General features: G+C 48.5%; 2 protein-coding genes across 2 annotated transcripts in view; both read right to left on the bottom strand.

Annotated features, from left to right (window-relative positions):
• LOC138663516 (oocyte zinc finger protein XlCOF22-like) overlaps positions 1-21,419 on the bottom strand; it is an 84,000-nt gene that overhangs the window by 7,243 nt on the left and 55,338 nt on the right. The gene's annotated exons all lie outside the window — the stretch shown is intronic.
• On the bottom strand, positions 1,476-10,224 carry LOC138663515 (oocyte zinc finger protein XlCOF8.4-like). Its single transcript, XM_069749756.1, has 7 exons — positions 10,154-10,224; positions 8,965-9,114; positions 8,656-8,835; positions 8,449-8,572; positions 8,269-8,366; positions 2,205-2,295; positions 1,476-2,083 (listed from the first exon to the last, which is right to left on the bottom strand). The coding sequence occupies exons 2-7, from the start codon at positions 9,040-9,042 to the stop codon at positions 2,049-2,051; spliced, it is 606 nt and encodes a 201-aa protein (XP_069605857.1). The 5' UTR covers positions 9,043-9,114; positions 10,154-10,224; the 3' UTR covers positions 1,476-2,048.

Here is a 21,419-nt window from a genome sequence, read left to right as displayed (position 1 = left end):
GTTCAACGTGATGCATCGCACTGAGCCCAGCAGCAGTTCCCCCTGTATTAGTGTGTAGAGTACTGACTCATAATGATTGTGTATGGCTATGTGCACACGTTCAGGATTTCTCGCAGAAAATTCCTGATAAAAACCGGACATTTTCTGCAAGAAATCCGCAAGGAAGCTGCATGCGTTTTTGCCGCGTTTTTTTCCGGACACTTCCCAATGCATTTTGTAGTGGGAAATCCGCAAAAAAACGCAAAATTAATGAACATGCTGCTGTTTTTACCGCGATGCGTTTTTTTCGCAGAAAAAACGCATCATGTGCACAAAACATGCGGAATTCATTCTAAATGATGGGATGCTTATTGTATGCGGGTTTTGTTTGCGGTTTTAAAGCGTTTTTATCGGGAAAAAACGCGAAAAAACCGCAACGTGTGCACACAGCCTATGAGGGAGCTGAGAAGCCGTTCAGCATCCTGAGAACAGAACAGGAGCCAGTGGTAAAGATTTTAGCAAGACTGATCTTCTAGGCTACAGGAGGCTGATCCTCTACAGGAGGCTGATCTTATCACAAAGACTGGTGAGGGGCATGAACCACCACAGAAACACTCTCTCTCATACACACATGAGCTGTGTCTGTCTACTGTACAATTAAAGTTTTTATTATTACGATTATATTTGTATTTCCTATTTGATGTGTGGTGTAGTGTTTTACTACCTTCTTTTCAAGCATCAGGAGCTATAAAGAGCAAGTGTGAGACCAGGGATCTTCAGTGTGAGGAGCTGTATGAGGGATCACTCTCTGTCTCCTCCCACTTGCTGTTTAGTTCATAATGAACTAATCTCTGTCAGGATGGTGAACTAGATGAACTAGTTCACTCTGAAGATTAGTTCATTTTGATCTACTCACTCACGAACTACCCATCACTATTGTGTTCACAATCCTCTTGCAATAGGACAAGCTGGATGGCAAAACAAGTGCTAATATCCCAAAAGTATCAGGAATGAGAAAATAACTTTTAACCATGTCAAAGGATTTCAAAAGAAAAGTCTTGAGTGAGGAAAAGAAGGGCTCAATTCTGGCTTTACTAGCATGTTGCCTCCATCCTTAAAATTTCTGAGACGGCAGTCCATTACAACAAGGTCAAGCAGCAGACATTGGGGACAACAAAGCTACAGACCCGTAGAGGGCAAAAGCGACTCAAGCGATCCTTAATAGAATGAAAAGCTACAGACATAATATTAGGAAAGGTATAATTTGTCACAGTCTGTTTAGGCATTTCGTTTTAGAATGTAAACTAGATCCCACCAGTTTAAGAATTATTATATTAGAACAAATATCAGAAAATGTGTCTAATAGGTTCCAAAGACTTGTGAATAGGGAATCCTATTGGATTTTTAAACTATCCACACTTAAACCGGAGCGCCTGAATAAGAGCATTGGAAAAAACGAAATAGGGGTATCTTTTTGAATAATCCTTAGGTATTTTGGTTGTTGCCATGTTTATTTTTCTTTATATGCATTTTATTGTACATCCAATATGCATTTTTACATCTATTTGTATTGTTTTTTATAAGATGAAAGGTTTCAATACAAAAAACTGTGCATCATAAGCGCGATTTAATTAATGAATTAAGCAATTGGATTAGTGACGGCGTTTTGGAGGATATTTAACATCCACAATGTATTTCTATATGTCTGAGGAAGGAGATGGCTCACATTGCAAATGTGAAGCATTTTAAAATGAACAATTTTTTATGTTAATTTGTTTTGATACCCAACTTTATGGCTCAGCACTTGGCAGCGCTTTTCGAAGCCCTGTTTTTTCCCTTCTTCCCATATCAGGGATCTTGGAAAACAACAGAAACATTACCCTCCGATTTCTCCAAGAGGCCCATCATAATATATTTCCAACTTGTCAGCACATTCTACATATGCTGTCATTTTACTTTGTAGTTTACAGATCTGGGGAGGTAAGGGTCAGCGTCTCCTAATCCCAGGAGGTAGGTGGATCCTCCAGGTTGAAAGTTCTATAGAAAAGGGTTTTCAATGCCCAAAGTAATTAGATCAGCTTTCGGTGGAGGATGATGTTGTGGTCTAAAGGCAAAAAGGTAATCACACGATTGTAATATGGTCGGACTACAACACTGATAAAGTAGCCACAGGAGGTGATTGAGAAGAATCTGTGACTTCTCTGCATTTAGTGGTTACTACTCACCTGGGTAGTCATATGTAGGAATCTCCTCTTTACATCGCTCATCACCCCTCAAATATGTCTCTGCAGTATTAATATGGGTCAGATCTTCACCCTGAAACAAATACTGTATTGTAAAAGTCACAGACAGATGGAGAAGTCACATCTATGATCAGCTCTAATCCTGCCATCTCCACTGTTCTCATTACACAAGTATAAAGCATATAATACTGGTGGATAAAACAAGATTAAGCACATGACCGCGTATGGCCAATAAAGGATCCTTTCCGTAAAGCATCCCCCACCCCCAACTACCTTGCCCCTCTTAACCCCTCCATCTATTACCCAAGAAAACACACCACCACTTTAATTTCTTTTTTGGATAATTTGGCCACAGCGGCCATTTTATTAACAAACAAATACATAAATAACAACATGTAAACAGTAAATATAAAACCTCGAGGGGGGGGCTCTTGGAGCTAAAAAATCTGGCTCATAATAGGCAGAGAGCCTACCCAAAATTTTGACCAAAAAACACGTATTTGCCCTCAGCCGTAACCACCAGCTCGAGGGCACCATGTAACCCATTTCGGGCAAACCAACCACAAAGCTCCCGAGGTAAACACCCCGTCCAGAGCCCGTACCAAAAGCCAGATCAACCCTATCAGCATCATCACCAACTCCAAGAACCCCACCCCCCGCCACACACGAACAGCCCTGACCACCTCAGGCTCGTGAGTGCCCCACCACCGCCAAAGCTCTTTCTACTCCTTCCTGTAGACCGAGCGCCCATAAATCCATCCCGATCTCGTTAAGATGCACTCCATCATCCCTCCAGAAATTACCGACCCCGGCCTCCAGCTCGAAATGCCTCACGGCAATACCCCCATTCCGGGACACAAAACTCGCCACCATCCTGTTCAATTTTACCCTGGCTCTGTTAATCCCTTTATGGGAACAGGCCTCCCGCCACGTCTTCCGTGGCACAATGTCCGACCACACTGTCATCATACCGGGAAAAGATACCCACAGCCTCAACAAGTCATAACGGATATCCCGAATGAGTTCCCTCACGGGTTTTGCCCCCAAATCATTACCCCCCAAGTGAACCACTAGAATATCCGGGGGGCGATCCAGACGGGCGGCGCGGGAGAATTCCAGCAAGAAACTACGCCACGACATACCACGAGTCCCCATCCAACGGATGATCACTGCCTCTCGGCCGAAACCCAGTTGCCTACCATTCGCGCGCGCATCGGCCCGGAGGGCGCCCCAATATACGAAAGAGTGTCCGACAATCCACGCCAAAAGAGGGGCACGACCTGAAAAACACAACCACAATTAACAATCCACAAAGACTTCTTCACCCCGCATTGTTGATTTAATGCCGCACATAAGACAGGTAACGATTAGAACTCCACCTGCCTATTTTCTTGATCACCTCCGGCCCGAGGCCCAAACCATCGGCCTCAGATGCGGCCCCAATCCTAAAAGAATGCGAGCCAAAATTTTCCGGGTTAACACCCAGTAAACCCAAGCCCTTCTTCAAAATGGCTACAAACTGGAAACGTGACAAGAAATCCCCTTTTTGGTGTTGCAACAGAGGGCCTGACCTGACCGATGACAAATTCCAATATGCCTTTAAGCAGCGTTGCGGACACATCCCGCTACCCGCCACCCTTCCTAGTACTACTTTCTTTCCCCTACCTAGCTGATCCGTCTTTGAACGCCTTATCCAAAAAGCAACTCCCCCTTCCCAAAAAACCACATCTTCCGCCAAAAGACCACCCGACCTGTCCTTGCTCGGGGAAACCAATTCACCCAGACGCAAAGCACCAAAAAACGCTAAAGAAAAGGCCAATCGAAACAGTACCACCTCGAACTGAGATGAACAAATGACGCCCAAGGCCTCCCCTAACCGCTGCAACAACCCAAAAGAAATGGGCCTACGTTTATCAAAAGTCGAATTACCCTTACGAAAACCTTTCAACGCCTGCCGTATAACAAAGTCCTTTGTGACGTCCCTCAATCCTTGCAACTGAAAACCAAAAGCCAAACCTGCTATAAACTTGTTTAACCTAGACACGGACCAACCCCACTCCACGACCTTACCTACCAGTGCCAATAACGCCATTGCCCTGTCGCTATCTGACTCAGCCGAGCCGCATTGAAACAACCAACTTTCCCACATGGCCCATGACGCCGCATAATCTGACCATGTCCTGTTTGACACCGAGGCTTGGATCAATCGGCCTCCCCTTCCGTAACCACCTGCCACAGATGCAAAGGACATGCTGCTCCTGCCGCCTCCGAATCTGGAGCCAAATCCCGGAATCGGTCCCACTGCAAACGAGACAAAGCATCAGCTATATTGTTCTGAACTCCTGGCACGTGCACCGCCGAAATCCATGCATTCAACTCCAAGCATCTCAAGACCAACTCCCTGACCAACCTAATTACTGGAGGGGAAGAAGAAGATAGGCTGTTAATCACGGACACCACGCTCGAGTTATCGCAATGAAAACGTACTCGCCGGTCACGAAAGCTGTCACCCCAAACAAACACTGACACCACAATCGGGAATAACTCCAACAATGCCAAATTCTAGGTAAGCCCCTTCTTTCGCCAATCCTCTGGCCACACCCCGACGCTCCATTTTCCTCCACAGTAGGCCCCATAACCAACTCCACCTGCCGCGTCTGTGTAGATCTCGCAATCAAAAGCATTCAGATCCTCCTGCTGAATAAGCGACCTGCCATTATAGACTTCCAAAAAACGTTGCCAAACAAGAAGGTCATCCTTATGCTCTGTACCCAAACGAATAAAATGATGAGCCGACCGGACTCCAGCCGTCGCCCTGGACAATCTGCGGCAAAATATCCTGCCCATTGGCATAATACGACAAGCAAAATTCAGGCGGCCCAGCAGCGACTGCAACTCCTTCAATGAAGTCTTCCGCAATTTTCCAATCCGACTCCCCTCTTGCTTAAGCAACTCCAACTTATCATCCGGCAACCTACACTCCATTTTTTCAGAATCAATGAGAATCCCTAAGAAACTCAGGACCGTGCAGGGGCCCTCCGTTTTTTCCTGTTCCAAAGGAACACCAAACTGTCCGGCCACCCATTCCATGGTCCCAAGTAAATGACCGCACACTGCTGAATCCGGTGGACCAACAAACAAAAAGTCATCCAAGTAGTGAATGACAGAAGGAACGGCCGATACGTCTCTCACTACCCACTCCAAAAAGGTACTGAAAGTCTCAAACAATGCACAGGAAATCGAACATCCCATAGGCAAACACCTATCCAAGTAAAAACCACCCTCCCACCAACAACCTAACAAAGGAATGCTCTGCGGGTGCACAGGCAAGAGCCTAAAGGCCGACTCGATGTCCGTTTTTGCCAGCAATGCTCCAGGCCCGTACATTCACACCCACCGAACAGCCGCATCAAACGATGTGTAAACAACGGAGCACAACTCCTCCGCAATCCCATCATTAACTGAGGATCCTTTGGGATACGAAAGATGCTGAATTAGCCGGAACTTGTTCGGCTCCTTCTTGGGCACCACCCCAAGCGGGAAACAATTACACCAGCCATGGGCAACGAACTAAAAGGCCCCGCCATTCTTCCCAGCTCAACCTCTTTTGCCAATTTAGCCGAAACAACCTCCGCATGCAAGCTAGCTGATCTCAAATTTTTTGTAGAAAAAGGAACAACATGCATCGGGTGAGGGATCTTAAACCCCTCAAGAAAACCGTCCCTAATAACCTCCGCCTTTTAACATCCGGGTATCTACTTAGATAGGGGGCCATCTTTTGAACCCTCACCGGAGTCACCCCCTTGACCGCCACCCACTGATGGCTTACCACGTGATTTCTTGAAACACTTAGCGGCTCCGTGAGAGGCCCCGTTGCAGTGGGAGCACACGTGTTTAAATTTACAAGTGGTGCCATACTTGCACTGGCCCTCATTAAACTGCCAGCATGTCCCAGATTTTTCCTTTGAACCCTGAGACCCGTGTCCTCCACTTTGTCCTGACTGCTGACTGCTACCCCCCCTTCCCCCCTGAAAGGACTGCCCATAACGCACCGGAGCCATCACCTTCAACCACAACCCGATGTCTTTTTGGTCCCACCTTATCTCCGGCCTCACTGCTTTTCGCTGCCTGAACTGTTCATCGTATCTCAGCCAAGCCTGGCCCCCGTAGGTACGATGCGCTTCACCAATAGCATCCAAATAACAAAACAGGCCCGAGCAATTCTCGGGGAATTTCTCCCCTATAACACTCGCTAGAATGGCAAAGGCCTGCTGCCAGTTAACGAACGTCTGAGGAATAAGGCGCCAACGCCTCTTTTCTTCCTCCTCCATTTTACTGTCGTCTTTCTTTCCTTTATCCAAGTTAAATTTTTCTAAAGGAAGGAGAGAGAAAATCTCTACGTATTCATCTTTCCAAATCCTTTCCTTGACTTCTTTCTTCAAATGGGCCCCCAGCGGACCCTCAAAACACACATATACCTCGCCTTTTGCCCTGTCGTCTAACTTAACGGTATCACCTTTTCCCGTTTCCACCGACACCGACACCCCCGCCGCAGGAACAGGCGTCCCACTACCCGAGCTCGCAATCTCGTTCGAACCCCCTGCTACGCCCCCGGCAACCGACACCCAGGCACCAGCGGGCGACGATCCCACACTATTAGCAACTGAGCTACCCCCGCCCCCATCCAATCTGCGACATACCCGCTAAAAGCTCTCTAACCCCCGGAACCTTATTACTGCCCCCACCCCACTCCACTACACCCGAAACACCCGGCACTGGGAAAAGACTGGACACGTACTCACGTGGCTGCGCAGGTGCTGTGTCCCCACCAGCCGTGCTTCCTGAATCCTGCTGGTCCATTTCGTCGCGATGTTCGTTCCCGGAATCATCGCTGCCGCTCATCTGCCCCAGGCCCGCGCCCCTGGCCTCCACGTCACCAGGGGGGACCGAGACTGGCAAAGGCGACCGGTCCCTCGACCTCCTGCTGGATCTGGATCTGTCCGGCTCCGTGAGTCCTCTGTTTCCAGCCGCTGGACTGTCTCCCCTGGACGCCGCTCCTGCGGCGCGACCGCGACCCGCTCCTTGCCGTGATGCCGCCGCTGTCCTGCCCGATAATCTGCTCTGCCGTCCTGTCGCAGAGCCAGGTGCACTGGGGGGATGGGATCCGGGTGCACCCGCCGCAATTGCACCCGCCGCGATACTCCCCGGCTCCTGCCTGGTGGATGCTGCCGCCGCCGCTGGGCTCCTCCCCCATCCCGCCGCTCGCGTTGCCGCCACCGCGGGAGATGCTCCCCGGCGGGTAGAAGCTGCCGTTCTAGGTGCTGCGGCGCCGCCGCGCCCTCTGCCAGGCCGCACCGGAAGTGCGGCCCTGGCATCCTGTGCAGCGCCGGCATCCTGCCGCGTCTGCACCGCTCGCCCAGCACCGCGCCGCCTCGCGCCGGCAGGGCCGCCAGGTGGATTCCTGCCGGGGGAGGGGGCGGGCAAGGTGGATCCGCCGCGTCCCCCAGCCCCCGCAGGGTCCCGGGAGGGGCTCCGTGGCCTGCGCCGGCCGCGCGGTGTAGTGTCGGGGGACAGCCTGTCTGGCGGCCTAGACCGCCTGGTTCTGCTGCCCCGGCTCCCGCTGTCCTGGCTCCCACTGACTCCGAGCAGCCCTGTGAGCTGCTCCTCCAGCCATCCGGCCCTCCTGGATCTAGCCTCCCGGCGAAGCTGAGCGACCAGGCTGTCCACGGTAGACATGGTAAGAGGCTGTGGCAGCAGGTCCACTCACTTCGCCCGTCTAAGGTGACTGATCTCCCTTTTCCCGCACTTTCCCAAGCCCCCACCTCCCTTTTTGCATAAATCCCCACCCCCAATCCTACTCTTCCAATCCCCGGGCCCCTTTTCTCATAACTTTTTTTTTTTTTTAAAAACCTACTGCACTGCTCCCATGGCAACGCAGTCATGTGGGGGCCTCCTTTTAGCTGCGTCCCATACAGCCCCCCCTCTAGACCTTCACAGATGTCTACACATCATAGGGGAGATTTAATTACACCTTCTCTCCATCTACCTGATGATCCTGAGGAACATTGGGATCTTCTTGCTTACAGTCCTGTGGAAGAAGAGGACAGGGACATCTCTCTGGTGCTGTCCTCGTACAGGATAGATCTGGAGGAAACACACACAGGGACTGAATTCATTCTTTACATACAGATAATTATAGGCCGTGTGTATTTAGTCCTGTCTGTACCTGGTGATGTGAGGGGCTGGGGAACCTCCATCATGATGTCCTTGTACACATCTTTGTGTCCTTCTAAATACTCCCACTCCTCCACGGAGAAATAGACGGCAACATCCTCACACCTTATAGGAATCTGACACACACAATGATACCGTCATCCCCCCGATTCCTTCATAGTGTTACTGTATAATGTCCCAGCATTCCCAGCAGTGTCACCTCTCCAGTCAGCAGCTCAATCATCTTGTAGATGAGTTCTAGGATCTTCTGGTCATCGATGTCCTCATGGATCAGGGGGTGAGGTGGAGGCCCCGTGATTGGGATCAGGGGTCTTCCCCATCCCTCAGACACAGGGTCCTGACAGCGATCACTAGAGGTCTTCTTCACTACTGTGTAATCCTGGTTATGGAGAGACACATTAATAAATCTCACTACAGACATTTCCAGAGTCCTCACCTCTCCAGTTCTGTCCATCTGTTATTCCCATAGATAAGAATGATATAATGTGACATCATCAGAATCTCTCACCTCTCCAGTAAGCCGGAAGAGGATCTCTAGGGTGAGGTGTAATATCCTCTCCGCTATCTTGTCTCTGTCCATATCCATCTGTGATGGGTAATTAAGAAAAATTCTCTTATACAAAAAATCTTCACTGAGAGGATCCGATATTGTAGAGACCTGAATGAGAAGAAGATGAGCCGATGTAACATCATAAAAATCCTGTGTAATAATACAATTACTGGAGATAATAAGGGAAACATAAGAGGAGATTTATTATTATTTTACAGTATTTAGTTTCGTCTTTCCATCTACTAATAAATCCTATATATTTTAGGCCACAGACAACAAGCAGTTTCTTCCTCGGAGTCGGCAGCTGAATACGTTCCTCATAGACTCATCTTCCATAACGCTAATTCTCATCTCATTTACCGACCCTGGAATCGGCATTAGCAATACTGCAGGAGATATTAATTACACGTGACAGGAGAAATAACTACTTCATGATGAGGACGACATCTTCATCTTCTACTATGGCTCTAGAAACATATTTGTCCAGAGTCCGTCACTGACTCCATCACCACCGGCCGTCTATATGAAGGTTTCCCGACAATACTTTGTGGGGCCCGGTACTATGAGAGTTATACATGTTTCTTTGGTTCCCGTCTTTCATAGACCCCAAAAATTGGGTTGGAAATACTGTGAGAACATTATACTGTGTGTGGGATCCAAGAAAGTGGCAATGTACAGTATCAAGATTGGGGATAAATGAGGATTTATTATCTAGTGGTTTAGGTGGTAGCAGATTATGTGAGGCATTTTGTATTAATATAGAGGCTACTGGGGGAACATTATACTGTGTAGAGGCCCAGTGTACTATGAGAGTTATACAGGTTTCCTTGGTTCCCGTCTTTCATAGTTGGGTCGTTTGTAACTATCAGCGGAAAAGGAATAAAACCATTGTGATTCTTATAAGGAGACAACACAAACCCCCTAAATATAACATTTTATAACAACCCCACAATCTGTGACTCTTCAGGGTAAATCGCTCTCTCCCCATTGGATTAGAGCTGATACTATGAAGCTAAAGGGACTAAACAGACTTTCTGTCACCTCCATAAAGGGGCACTTTACCGTGTTTGTCAGAACTGTCCCAGGATTATTAGAGGTGATAGTTCCCCCAATTAGAAGGGACACCTGTGGATATTGGGGTCTTTACCTGCTACAGTTCTGGTGTGGAACCTTCACCTGCAGAGCCGCACTCCACATATACGGCTGCTCTGTGCGCACAGGACCTGTGATGAGGTCACAGGAGGGGAGGAGTCAGGGGTCACATGATCAGGGGCCTCAGTGTATGCAGGACTCTGCTCCTGTGCTGGTTGTCATGGTGCTGGATGAGGGGAAGTTTATATTTGGGGTCAGGAGGGGTTTACAGTGTGGATCTAGCAGAGCCGTGTGTATGAGGTGTACGGAGCGGAGCCGCGTGTGTATGGAGCAGAACCACATGAGTATGAGGTGTACGGAGCGGAGCCGTGATCATAATCAGCCTTTGGAGGCTATGTGGAAATGGTTTTCTATCCTTGACCTTAGAGGGGCTTATAATTTGATACGCATCAAGAAGGTTGGTGTGTGGTGATGCATACCTCCCAACCGTCCCTCAATGTGCGGGACTTTCCCGGATTTGATGCTTGTCCCGGTTGTCCTGCCCAGGACGCAGAGCTTCCCGCAGACAGAACAGTTGATGCTGCTGTCACACGCCCCCTTTTGTTAGGCCACGCCCCTTCCCCGTCGGTGTGTTCCTGAGTCTCCCGGTGTGCCTCACAGTCCAGAGAGAGGGGACACCTGAGGTGTGAACATAACACAGCCGGACACAGCCTGGGTGCCGGCGGCAATGTAAGCAGCAGACCATGAGAGGACTGGAGGCTGCTAATGGGACAGATGCAGGTCAGTGAGTAGTGGATGTCACAGAGATGACTCCGTCCAGTGCATTGTGGAGGAGGAGCAGCTGCAGCCTCCTGGGAGACAGTGACAACACATCAATGTGGCTGCTTTATTTCCCCAGGCATAGGGGCTAAGCCTAAGCCCCTATGACAGTCAGTCACTGTATCATCATGTGCTAATTACAAGCTGCAGCTCTGCTCGGTGCACACACGCGGCTGAGGCTCCGCTCAGTACACTTCCTACACAGACACACATGCGGCTCCGCTCAGTGCACCTCGTACACACGCGGCTCCGCTCGGTGCACCTCGTACACACACGCGGCTCCGCTCGGTGCACCTCGTACACACACGCGGCTCCGCTCGGTGCACCTCGTACTGTGAAAGGTGTACGGAGCCATATGTACGAGGTGTACGGAGCACAGCCGCGTGTGTACGAGGTGTGCGGAGCAGCATGTGAAAGGTGTACGGAGCGGAGCCGTGTGTAAGAGGTATACGGAGCCATGTGTACGAGGTGTACAGAGCACAGCCGCGTGTCTACGGAGCGGAGCAACATGTGAAAGGTGTACGGAGCGGAGTCGTGTGTACGAGGTGTACGGAGCACAGCCGCGTGTGTACGAGGTGTGCGGAGCAGCATGTGAAAGGTGTACGGAGCGGAGTCGTGTGTAAGAGGTATACGGAGCCATGTGTACGAGGTGTACAGAGCACAGCCGCGTGTGTACGAGGTGTATGGAGCACAGCCGCATGTGTACGGAGCGGAGCAGCATGTGAAAGGTGTACGGAGCGGAATCGTGTGCAAGAGGTGTACGGAGCCGTGTGTACGAGGTGTACGGAGCACAGCCGCGTGTTTACGAGGTGTACAGAGCTGAGCCGGGTGTGTACGAGATGTACGGAGCGGAGCAGCATCTGAAAGGTGTACGGAGCGGAGTCGTGTGTGTAAGAGGTGTGCGGATCAGAGCAGAGTGTGAAAGGTGTATGGAGCGGAGCCACGTGTGTATGAGGTGTACAGTGCTGAGCCACGTGTGTATGAGGTGTACAGAGCAGAGCCATGCGTGCTCAAAGTATACGGAGCGTGTGCAATGTGTATAGAGCGGAGCCGTGTGTGTACGAGGTGTACAGAGTAGTGCCGTGTGTGTACGAGATGTATGGAGCGGAGCCGTGTGTGTAGGAGTAGCTATGTGTGGCCATTATACGGTACAAAGTATCATGTGCGGCCAATATACAGTATGGAGCATCATGTGCGGCCATTATACAGTATGGAGCATCATGTGCGGCCAATATACAGTATGGAGCATCATGTGCGGTCATTATACAGTATGGAGCATCATGTGCGGTCATTATACAGTATGGAGCATCATGTGCGGCCATTATACAGTATGGAGCATCATGTGTGGCCATTATACAGTATGGAGCATCATGTGCGGCCAATATACAGTATGGAGCATCATGTGCGGTCATTATACAGTATGGAGCATCATGTGCGGTCATTATACAGTATGGAGCATCATGTGCGGTCATTATATAGTATGGAGCATCATGTGCGGCCATTATACAGTATGGAGCATCATGTGTGGCCATTATACAGTATGGACCATCATGTGCGGTCATTGTACAGTATGGAGCATCATGTGCAGCCAATATACAGTATGGAGCATCGTGTGCGGTTATTATACAGTATGGAGCATCGTGTGCAGCCGATATACAGTATGGAGCATCGTGTGCGGTTATTATACAGTATGGAGCATCATGTGTGGCTATTATACAGTATGGAGCATCATGTGCAGCCAATATACAGTATGGAGCATCATGTGTGGCTATTATACAGTATGGAGCATCATGTGCAGCCATTATACAGTATGGAGCATCATGTGTGGCCATTATACAGTATGGACCATCATGTGCGGTCATTGTACAGTATGGAGCATCATGTGCAGCCAATATACAGTATGGAGCATCGTGTGCGGTTATTATACAGTATGGAGCATCATGTGCAGCCAATATACAGTATGGAGCATCGTGTGCGGTTATTATACAGTATGGAGCATCATGTGTGGCTATTATACAGTATGGAGCATCATGTGCAGCCAATATACAGTATGGAGCATCGTGTGCGGTTATTATACAGTATGGAGCATCATGTGCGGTCATTATACAGTATGGAGCATCATGTGCGGTCATTATACAGTATGGAGCATTATGTGCGGTCATTATACAGTATGGAGCATTATGTGCGGCAATTATACAGTATGGAGCATTATGTGCGGCAATTATACAGTATGGAGCATTATGTGCGGCAATTATACAGTATGGAGCATCATGTGCGGTCATTATACAGTATGGAGCATCATGTGCGGTCATTATACAGTATGGAGCATCATGTGCGGTCATTATACAGTATGGAGCATCATGTGCGGTCATTATACAGTATGGAGCATTATGTGTGGCAATTATACAGTATGGAGCATCACGTGCGGCCATTATACAGTATGGAGCATCATGTGTGGCTATTATACAGTATGGAGCATCATGTGCAGCCAATATACAGTATGGAGCATCGTGTGCGGTTATTATACAGTATGGAGCATCATGTGCGGTCATTATACAGTATGGAGCATTATGTGCGGCAATTATACAGTATGGAGCATCATGTGTGGCAATTATACAGTATGGAGCATCATGTGCGGTCATTATACAGTATGGAGCATCATGTGCGGTCATTATACAGTATGGAGCATCATGTGCGGTCATTATACAGTATGGAGCATTATGTGCGGCCATTATACAGTATGGAGCATCACGTGCGGCCATTATACAGTATGGAGCATCATGTGTGGCTATTATACAGTATGGAGCATCATGTGCAGCCAATATACAGTATGGAGCATCGTGTGCGGTTATTATACAGTATGGAGCATCATGTGCGGTCATTGTACAGTATGGAGCATCATGTGCAGCCAATATACAGTATGGAGCATCATGTGCGGTCATTATACAGTATGGAGCATCATGTGCAGCCGATATACAGTATGGAGCATCATGTGCGGTCATTATACAGTATGGAGCATCATGTGCGGTCATTATACAGTATGGAGCATCATGTGCGGTCATTATACAGTATGGAGCATCATGTGCGGTCATTATACAGTATGGAGCATTGTGTGCGGCAATTATACAGTATGGAGCACTGTGTGGCCATATTTTTTTTTTTATAATTATTCTTTATGAACAGTTTGATCAGCAGTGCTAAATGGGTGTGGTTGAGACGTGGATATGGGTGTGACTAGTGAATGGGTGTGGTCAGAGGCGTGGCCTAAAATTTGCCGCGGCGCGGGTTGCGCGCCGCAAACTTTGTCCCTCTTTCCCATCTTCAAAAGTTGGGAGGTATGGGTGATGGGAGAGCGTGCTCAGTACTTGATCGAGTATCCGGGTATTTGGGTGTTATACTCACGTGTTTACCGCCTATTAGACAGCCAATAAACAGGGATTGCCCGCCATACACAGTAATGCCATAAACATGTTGGCTACTGGCATTACTGTGACTGCCCGCCACATAGTACCATCAAGTCTGTGTTAAGACCTGGTGACGCCATGTTTGGAGCATTGTACACGGACATAGTGTAGGGAGAGTTGCTGCTGATGTTACATTAAACCAACAGCTCTTTTCAGGACTAATTCAAATACAGGTGCTTCTCACAAAATGAGAATATCATCAAAAAGTTAATTTATTTCTGTTCTTCAATACAAAAAGTGAAACTCATATCTATAGAGTCATTACAACCAAAGTGATCTATTTCAAGTATTTATCTATGTTAATGTTCATGATTATGGCTTACAGCCAATGAAAACACAAAAGTCATTAGTGATGAGCGAATATACTCATTACTCGAGATTTCCCAAGCACGCTCGGATGTCCTCCGAGTATTTTTTAGTGCTCGGAGATTTAGTTTTCATCACCGCAGCTGAATGATTTACATCTCTTAGCCAGCTTGATTACATGTGGGCAACCCCCACATGTAGTTATGCTGGCTAATAGATGTAAATCATTCAGCTGTGGCAATGAAAAGTAAATTTCCGAGCACTAAAAATACTCGGAGGACACCCGAGCGTGCTCGGGAAATCTCGAGTAATGAGTATATTCGCTCATCACTAGTCATTATCTCAGTAAATTAGAATAACTAATAGTGATGAGCGAATATACTCGTAACTCGAGATTTCCCGAGCATGCTTGGGTGACCTCCGAGCATTTTTTAGTGCTCGAAGATTTAGTTTTCATCACTGCAGCTGAATGATTTACATCTGTTAGCCAGCATAAGTACATGTGGGGGTTGCCTGGTTGCTAGGGAATCCCCACATGTAATCAAGCTGGCTAACAGATGTAAATCATTCAGCTGCGGTGATTAAAATAAATCTTCAAGCACTAAAAAATACTCGGAGAACACCAGAGCGTGCTCGGGAAATCTCGAGTAACGAGTATATTTGCTCATCACTAATAACTAACAAAAAAAACACCTGCAAAGGCTTCCTAAGCATTTAAAACAGTCCCCTTAGTCTGTTTCAGTAGGCTCCACAATCATGGGGAAGACTGCTGACTTGACAGATGTCCAGTAGGCAGTCACTGACACACGCCACGAGGAAGGTAAGCCACAAAAGGTCATTGCTAAAGAAGCTGGCTGTTCACAGAGAGCTGTATCCAAGCATATTACGCCAGAAGCGTCTTACCTGGGCCAAGGAGAAAAAGACCTGGACTGTTGCGCAGTGATCCAAGGTGTTGCTTTCAGATGAAAGTAAATTTTGCATTTCATTTGGAAATCGAGGTCCCAGAGTCTGGGGGAAGAGTGGAGAGTCACACAATCCAAGCTGCTTGAGGTCTGGTGTGAAGTTTCCACAATCAGTGATGGTTTCGGGAGTCATGTCATCTGCTGGTGTAGGTCCACTGTGTTTTACCAAGACCAAAGTCAGCACAGCCGTTTACCAGGAAATTTTAGAGCATTTCATGCTTCCCTCTACTGACAAGCTTATTGGAGATTAAAATTTCATTCTCCAGCTGGACTTGGCACCTTTCCACACTGCCAAAAGTACCAATATCTAGTTTACAAACAACAGTATCACTGTGCTTGATTGGCCAGCAAACTCGCCTGACTTTAGCCCCATAGAACTGGGCTTTGGAATCGATAGTTTTGACTTGAGATGTGGATACTGTATATACATTTTTAAACACATCTTTTTCCCTCTTGTGGGCAGAATGTGCAGATGGCTGTGTGTGTCCTTTGTAGACACCCAAATATTTTGTGTTTAATAAATCTTATGATGTGTGTATACATCTATATATTCATCTACTGAAGTGCAGGCAGTATTTGCATATCCATAATTTGCATATTTTACTTACATTTTTAAATATATATCTTTTTTGCTTTTAATCTTGAGCTCCATTTGTAAATAAATTGTTTGTATATTTTTATGTACATTTTATTTTGTCATTATATACTTGTTATTTAACCATAATCTCACTAATCTTCTGCATTTAAGGGTCTCAAAAGCTGCTCAGTATAGCTTGTTACCAGTCCCCTCTGTTACAGCTGCGACTGCAGACGCTACCCAGCCGACGCCTCCACATTGCCAGACCATGACGACGTGGGCCAGCGTCCCAGGTTGGAATGGAATGTGGACCCACTAGACCACAGAAGGGAACCTGGACCTACCCAGACTAGTGAAGGGCAGGGAGCACGGTCTGTGGCAGCTGAGCTTGTGGACAAGATGGTGACATGCGAACTAGATAACACTGCACAACTTCAGGTAAGAAGAAAGATAAGGTTTACTCAAACTAAATCACAGTACATAAACAGAACATAACAATGCCAGGCTCCCGATTCCGCACATTAAGAACGTTACACATCTCAAGGAAACAGACGAAGGCAGGAGGACATCACGGGTTGATGCAGTCCATGGTTATCTGGCACGGGCATACTAGAACAGCCTCTCTCTCAGGTCTTGGGTGTAGCACAGGCTCAGCGGGAGAACATCAGACACTGACGTCGGACAGACTTCAGATGATGGCATAGGTCATCACGGGTTGATGCAGTCCAGGGTCATCTGCCATGGGCATACTAGGAGGGCTTCTCTCTCAGGCTGCAGGCATAGCACAGGCTCAGCAGGAGAACATCAGACACCAACCCAGGACATCATCACAGGGTGGACCCTGGGGTACCGGTATGCCATCGGGACACAGGCAGAACATCAGGACATCTGGACACAGGCTGGACATCTGAACATCAGGACACAGACTGAACATCTGGACACAGGTTGGACATCAACATCAGGACATCTGGACACGGGCTGGACATCAGGACATCTGAACACCGGCTGGACATCAGGACATCTGAACTTCAGGACACAGGCTGGACATCAGGACATTGGACACAGGCAGGACATCGGAACACAGGCATGACTTCGTTCGGGACACCGGTGTGGCGGCCTAGGTCATCTGCTGGGACACGGATGGCACAGAACCAGGCAGCGGTGGTCGGGCTCTGGGAGCCAGACAGCGGTCACCAGTTTCCGGACATCGGACACCATCTCCAGGCACCAGGCAGTGGTTGTCATATTCCTAACTACTGCCGTCAGGCTCCGGACATCGGACCTAGGAAGGTACTCAAGCGGGATGGTGCCAGCACCGCCGAGTTGGACCTTGGCCGGACGGAGTTAGCTGCGCATAGCAGGCTGAGCACAGCATAGTGGGCAGCACGGTGGCGCAGTGGTTAGCACTGCAGCCTTGCAGCGCTGGGGTCCTGGGTTCTAATCCCACCCAGGACAACATCTGCAAAGAGTTTGTATGTTCTCTCCGTGTTTGCGTGGGTTTCCTCCGGGTACTCCGGTTTCCTCCCACATTCCAAAGACATATTGATAGGGATTCTAGATTGTGAGCCCAATCGGGGACAGTGATGATAATGTGTGCAAAACTGTAAAGCGTTGCGGAATATGTTAGCGCTATATAAAAATAAAAGATTATTATTATTATATAGTAAACGCTCAGCAAAAACTACGGACTCCATCTTTTAAAGACAATCCAGGTTAGTGCACAGTCACTGGGTACAGGGTTCCAGACACAGAGGGACTTCAGGAATATAACACAGAGGACACAGTTCAGACAGGGTCAGGTACAGGAACGAAAACCGGATCAAGAGTTCAGACCTGAGAATGCAGCCCTCAGGGAGGTGGGAAACAAAACGCAACAGAAATGGCCTGGATTTGCAGCCACCAGGAAAGGTGGATCTGGGTACTAAGCCCCCAGAGCAGGTGGAAAAACAAGACACAAACAGGAACAGATCTGGGTACTGAGCCCCCAGAGCAGGCAGAAGAACAGGTATCAGTTTTCCCAGAACTGAACGCAAGCAGAACAGGAGCTGAACACCCCACTCATGTGGCAAGACTTAGAAAATTAACTTGAAACTCTGGCAGCGAGGGAGTTTATATAGGAGCTGCCCCTCAGCAATAGGCTGGGAAGGCAACTCAGGTGCACACACTAACCCTAATAAAAGCAGGGAAGGAGTGGCTGCGTGCACCCTAAGCACAAACAGAGACCATTACAGAACAGTCAGCTCAGGAACTGAGGCTTAGGGCACCTGGCAGAGGCTGCAAGCCAGGACACACGTGGAAAGTCATACACCAGCTGCAGAAGACCTTTCAACCCGCGGATAAGTCCCACATTTCACAATATGGCAGCAGAGTTCATAGTTCAGAAAATCCAAACCACTGACAAGTGCTGGGTTGAGCAATCTAGCCCATTACCAGGTGGGGTCCAAGCAGTATAATCCACTGACCAAGCGGGTCTCGGGGAAAGTTCTGCAGTCCACGCATGCTCAGCGCAGTCCATGGCCAGAGCTTCCTATTACAGATGCAACCACAAACGTGGCCCAGCCTACAATGCCACGTCACCAGACCATCACCAGGTGGGGCGGGCATCCCAGGTGAAACGGAATGTGGACCCACTGGACCACAGAATTGAACCTGGACTTACCCAGAATCGGGAAAGGCAGCGAGCAGGGTCTGTGGCAGCTGAGCTTGTGGACAAGATGGTGACATGCAGAACTAGATAACACCGCACAGCTTCAGGTAAGAAGAAAGATAGAGTTTACTCAAACTAAATCACATACATAAACAGAACATAACTATGCCAGGCTCCCGATTCCGCACATCAAGAAAGGGTACACATCTCAGGGAAACATGAAGGTAGGAGGACATCACGGGTTGATGCAGTCCAGGGTTATCTGGCACGGGCATGCTAGGACGGCCTCTCTCTCAGGCTTCAGGCATAGCACAGGATCAGTGGGAGAACATCAGACACCGACGTCAGGCTTCAGATGATGGCAGGGGTCATCACGGGTTGATGCAGTCCAGGGTCATCTGGCACGGGCACACTAGAGTGGCCTCTCTCTCAGGCCTCAGGCATAGCACAGGCTCAGCAGGAGAACATCAGAAACTGACCCAGGACAGACGTCATCACAGGGTGGACCCCAAGGTACCGGCGGGACATCGGGACACCGACAGGACATCTGGACACAGGCTTGACATCAGGACATCTGGACACAAGCTGGACATCAGGATATTTGAACATCATGACACAGGCTGGATATCAGGACATCTGGACACAGGCTGGACATCAGGACATCTGAACATCAGGACACAGGCTGGACATCAGGACACAGGCTTGACATCCGGACATTAGACACAGGCAGGACATCGGAACACAGGCATGACATCGGGACACCGGTGTGGCGGCCTAGGTCATCTGCTGAGACACAGATGGCACCGAACTAGACAGCGGTCGCCAATTTCCAGACATTGGACACCATCTCCAGGCACCAGTCTTTAGGTTCCTAACTACGGCCATCAGGCTCCGGGCATCGGACGTAGGAAGGAACTCAAGTTGGATGGTGCCAGCACCCCCGAGTTGTCCGGGGCCAGACAGAGTTAGCACCGCATAGCAGGCTGAGCACAGCATAGTAAACGCTCAGCAAAATCACCAAACTCCATCTTTAAAAGACAAACCCAGGTTAGTCCACAGTCACTGGGCACAGGGTTCCAGACACAGAGGGACTTCAGGAACATACACAGAGAATACAGTTTAGACATAGTCAGGTACAGGAACGGAAACAGGATCAAGGGTTCGGACTTGAGAATGCAGCCCTCAGGGAGGCGGGAAACGAAACACAACAGAAATGGGCCTGGATTTCCAGCCTCCAGGAAAGGCGTATCTGGATACTCAGCCCCCAGAGCAGACAGAAAAACAAGACACAAACAGAAATGGATCTGGGTACTCAGCCCCAAGAGAAGGTGGAAGAACAGCTATCATCTTTCCCAGAACTTAACACAGGCAGAACAGGAGTCAAACACCCAACACACATGGCAAGACTCAGAAACTTAATGTGATGTTCTGGCAACGCCCAACAGGAAAGAGGGAGTTTATATAGGAGCTGCCCCTCAGCAATAGGCTGGGGAAGGCAACTCAGGTGCACACACTTACCCTAATAAAAGCAGGGAAGGTGTGGCCGTGCGCACCCTAAGCACAAACAGAAACCATTGCAGCATAGTCAGCACAGGAACTGAGGCTTAGGGCACCTGGCAGCGACTGCAAGCCTAGACACATGTGGAAAGTCATGCACCAGCTGCAGAGGACCTTGCAACCCACGTGTAGCTTCCACAGCAGCAGCTAGGGACCGCATATGCGGGTGGTCATGCACCGGAGAAAAGACATCACAACACATGTACAGCTATGCAGAGGAGCAGGGAACTGAGCAGCATCCATACAGGTAACAGACAACAGTATCCCTGCTAGTTAGGGGGAGAGGAGCAAAGGGTTAAAGCAGAGACATGCAGAGTAACGCCGGAGAAACAAGGTACAAACCCACCGGCGTTAAACCCTCTAAAGAAGGAAATAGAGTATTCAGAAACGTGTAAGGACTAGGACTGGTGTATCGCACTGGCTTTTGTGCTCCGTGGACTGTGACAACACACGCTGCTGTACCTGTGCCCGCATTGCATTGGTTTTTGTGTTCAGACACACCACCGTCCAGGCCCGCCTGTTTGCTACATTGCAGCTCTACTTGCTTCTTTATTTCGGACCTCCGTACACCGCCGAGTGTGGCTCTTCTTTCAAGTGGATGTAACTAAGAACTTTGCTGGACTGCATAGCGGGAATGGGGTAATTACATACTTTATTACTGTATAGTATTTTCTCTGCTTGTTGAGGTTTTTAATGTGTAGCTGAATGCATATTGGCACATACGCTACAATGGCAAGGTGGGCAGATTAGTCTGATCTCCATACTTTAATTTTTATAAATCACCTATTTGCAGCCTGGTTTTTCACTACCACAAAGTTTGATATTCAGTGTACAGGACACATATACTACCCCTTACTGTGCTTTTATTGGTTTTCATTTACATATATACCTATTGTGCTGTTGATGTACACATAATTTTTTTACAATTTAGCACACTTGCTGTGAATCCTATGTGTTCCAGGGACAGACATAATAGCACAAAAGGTATA

The sequence above is a fragment of the Ranitomeya imitator genome, chromosome 2 (assembly GCF_032444005.1).
Source record: "Ranitomeya imitator isolate aRanImi1 chromosome 2, aRanImi1.pri, whole genome shotgun sequence".
NCBI classification, from domain to species: Eukaryota; Metazoa; Chordata; class Amphibia; order Anura; family Dendrobatidae; genus Ranitomeya; species Ranitomeya imitator.
This window is presented reverse-complemented; position numbering and strand designations above follow the sequence as displayed.

What these genes read in the sequence shown, in the direction of transcription:
- LOC138663515 (XM_069749756.1), bottom strand. Translation starts at nt 9,042, where the DNA reads ATGGATATGGACAGAGACAAGATAGCGGAGAGGATATTACACCTCACC. An exon ending in TCTTCCGGCTTACTGGAGAG is followed by an intron (nt 8,836 to 8,964) that starts GTGAGAGATTCT and finishes CTCCATAACCAG; the next exon opens with GATTACACAGTAGTGAAGAA. An exon ending in TCCTACATATGACTACCCAG is followed by an intron (nt 2,084 to 2,204) that starts GTGAGTAGTAAC and finishes TTTTGCCTTTAG; the next exon opens with ACCACAACATCATCCTCCAC.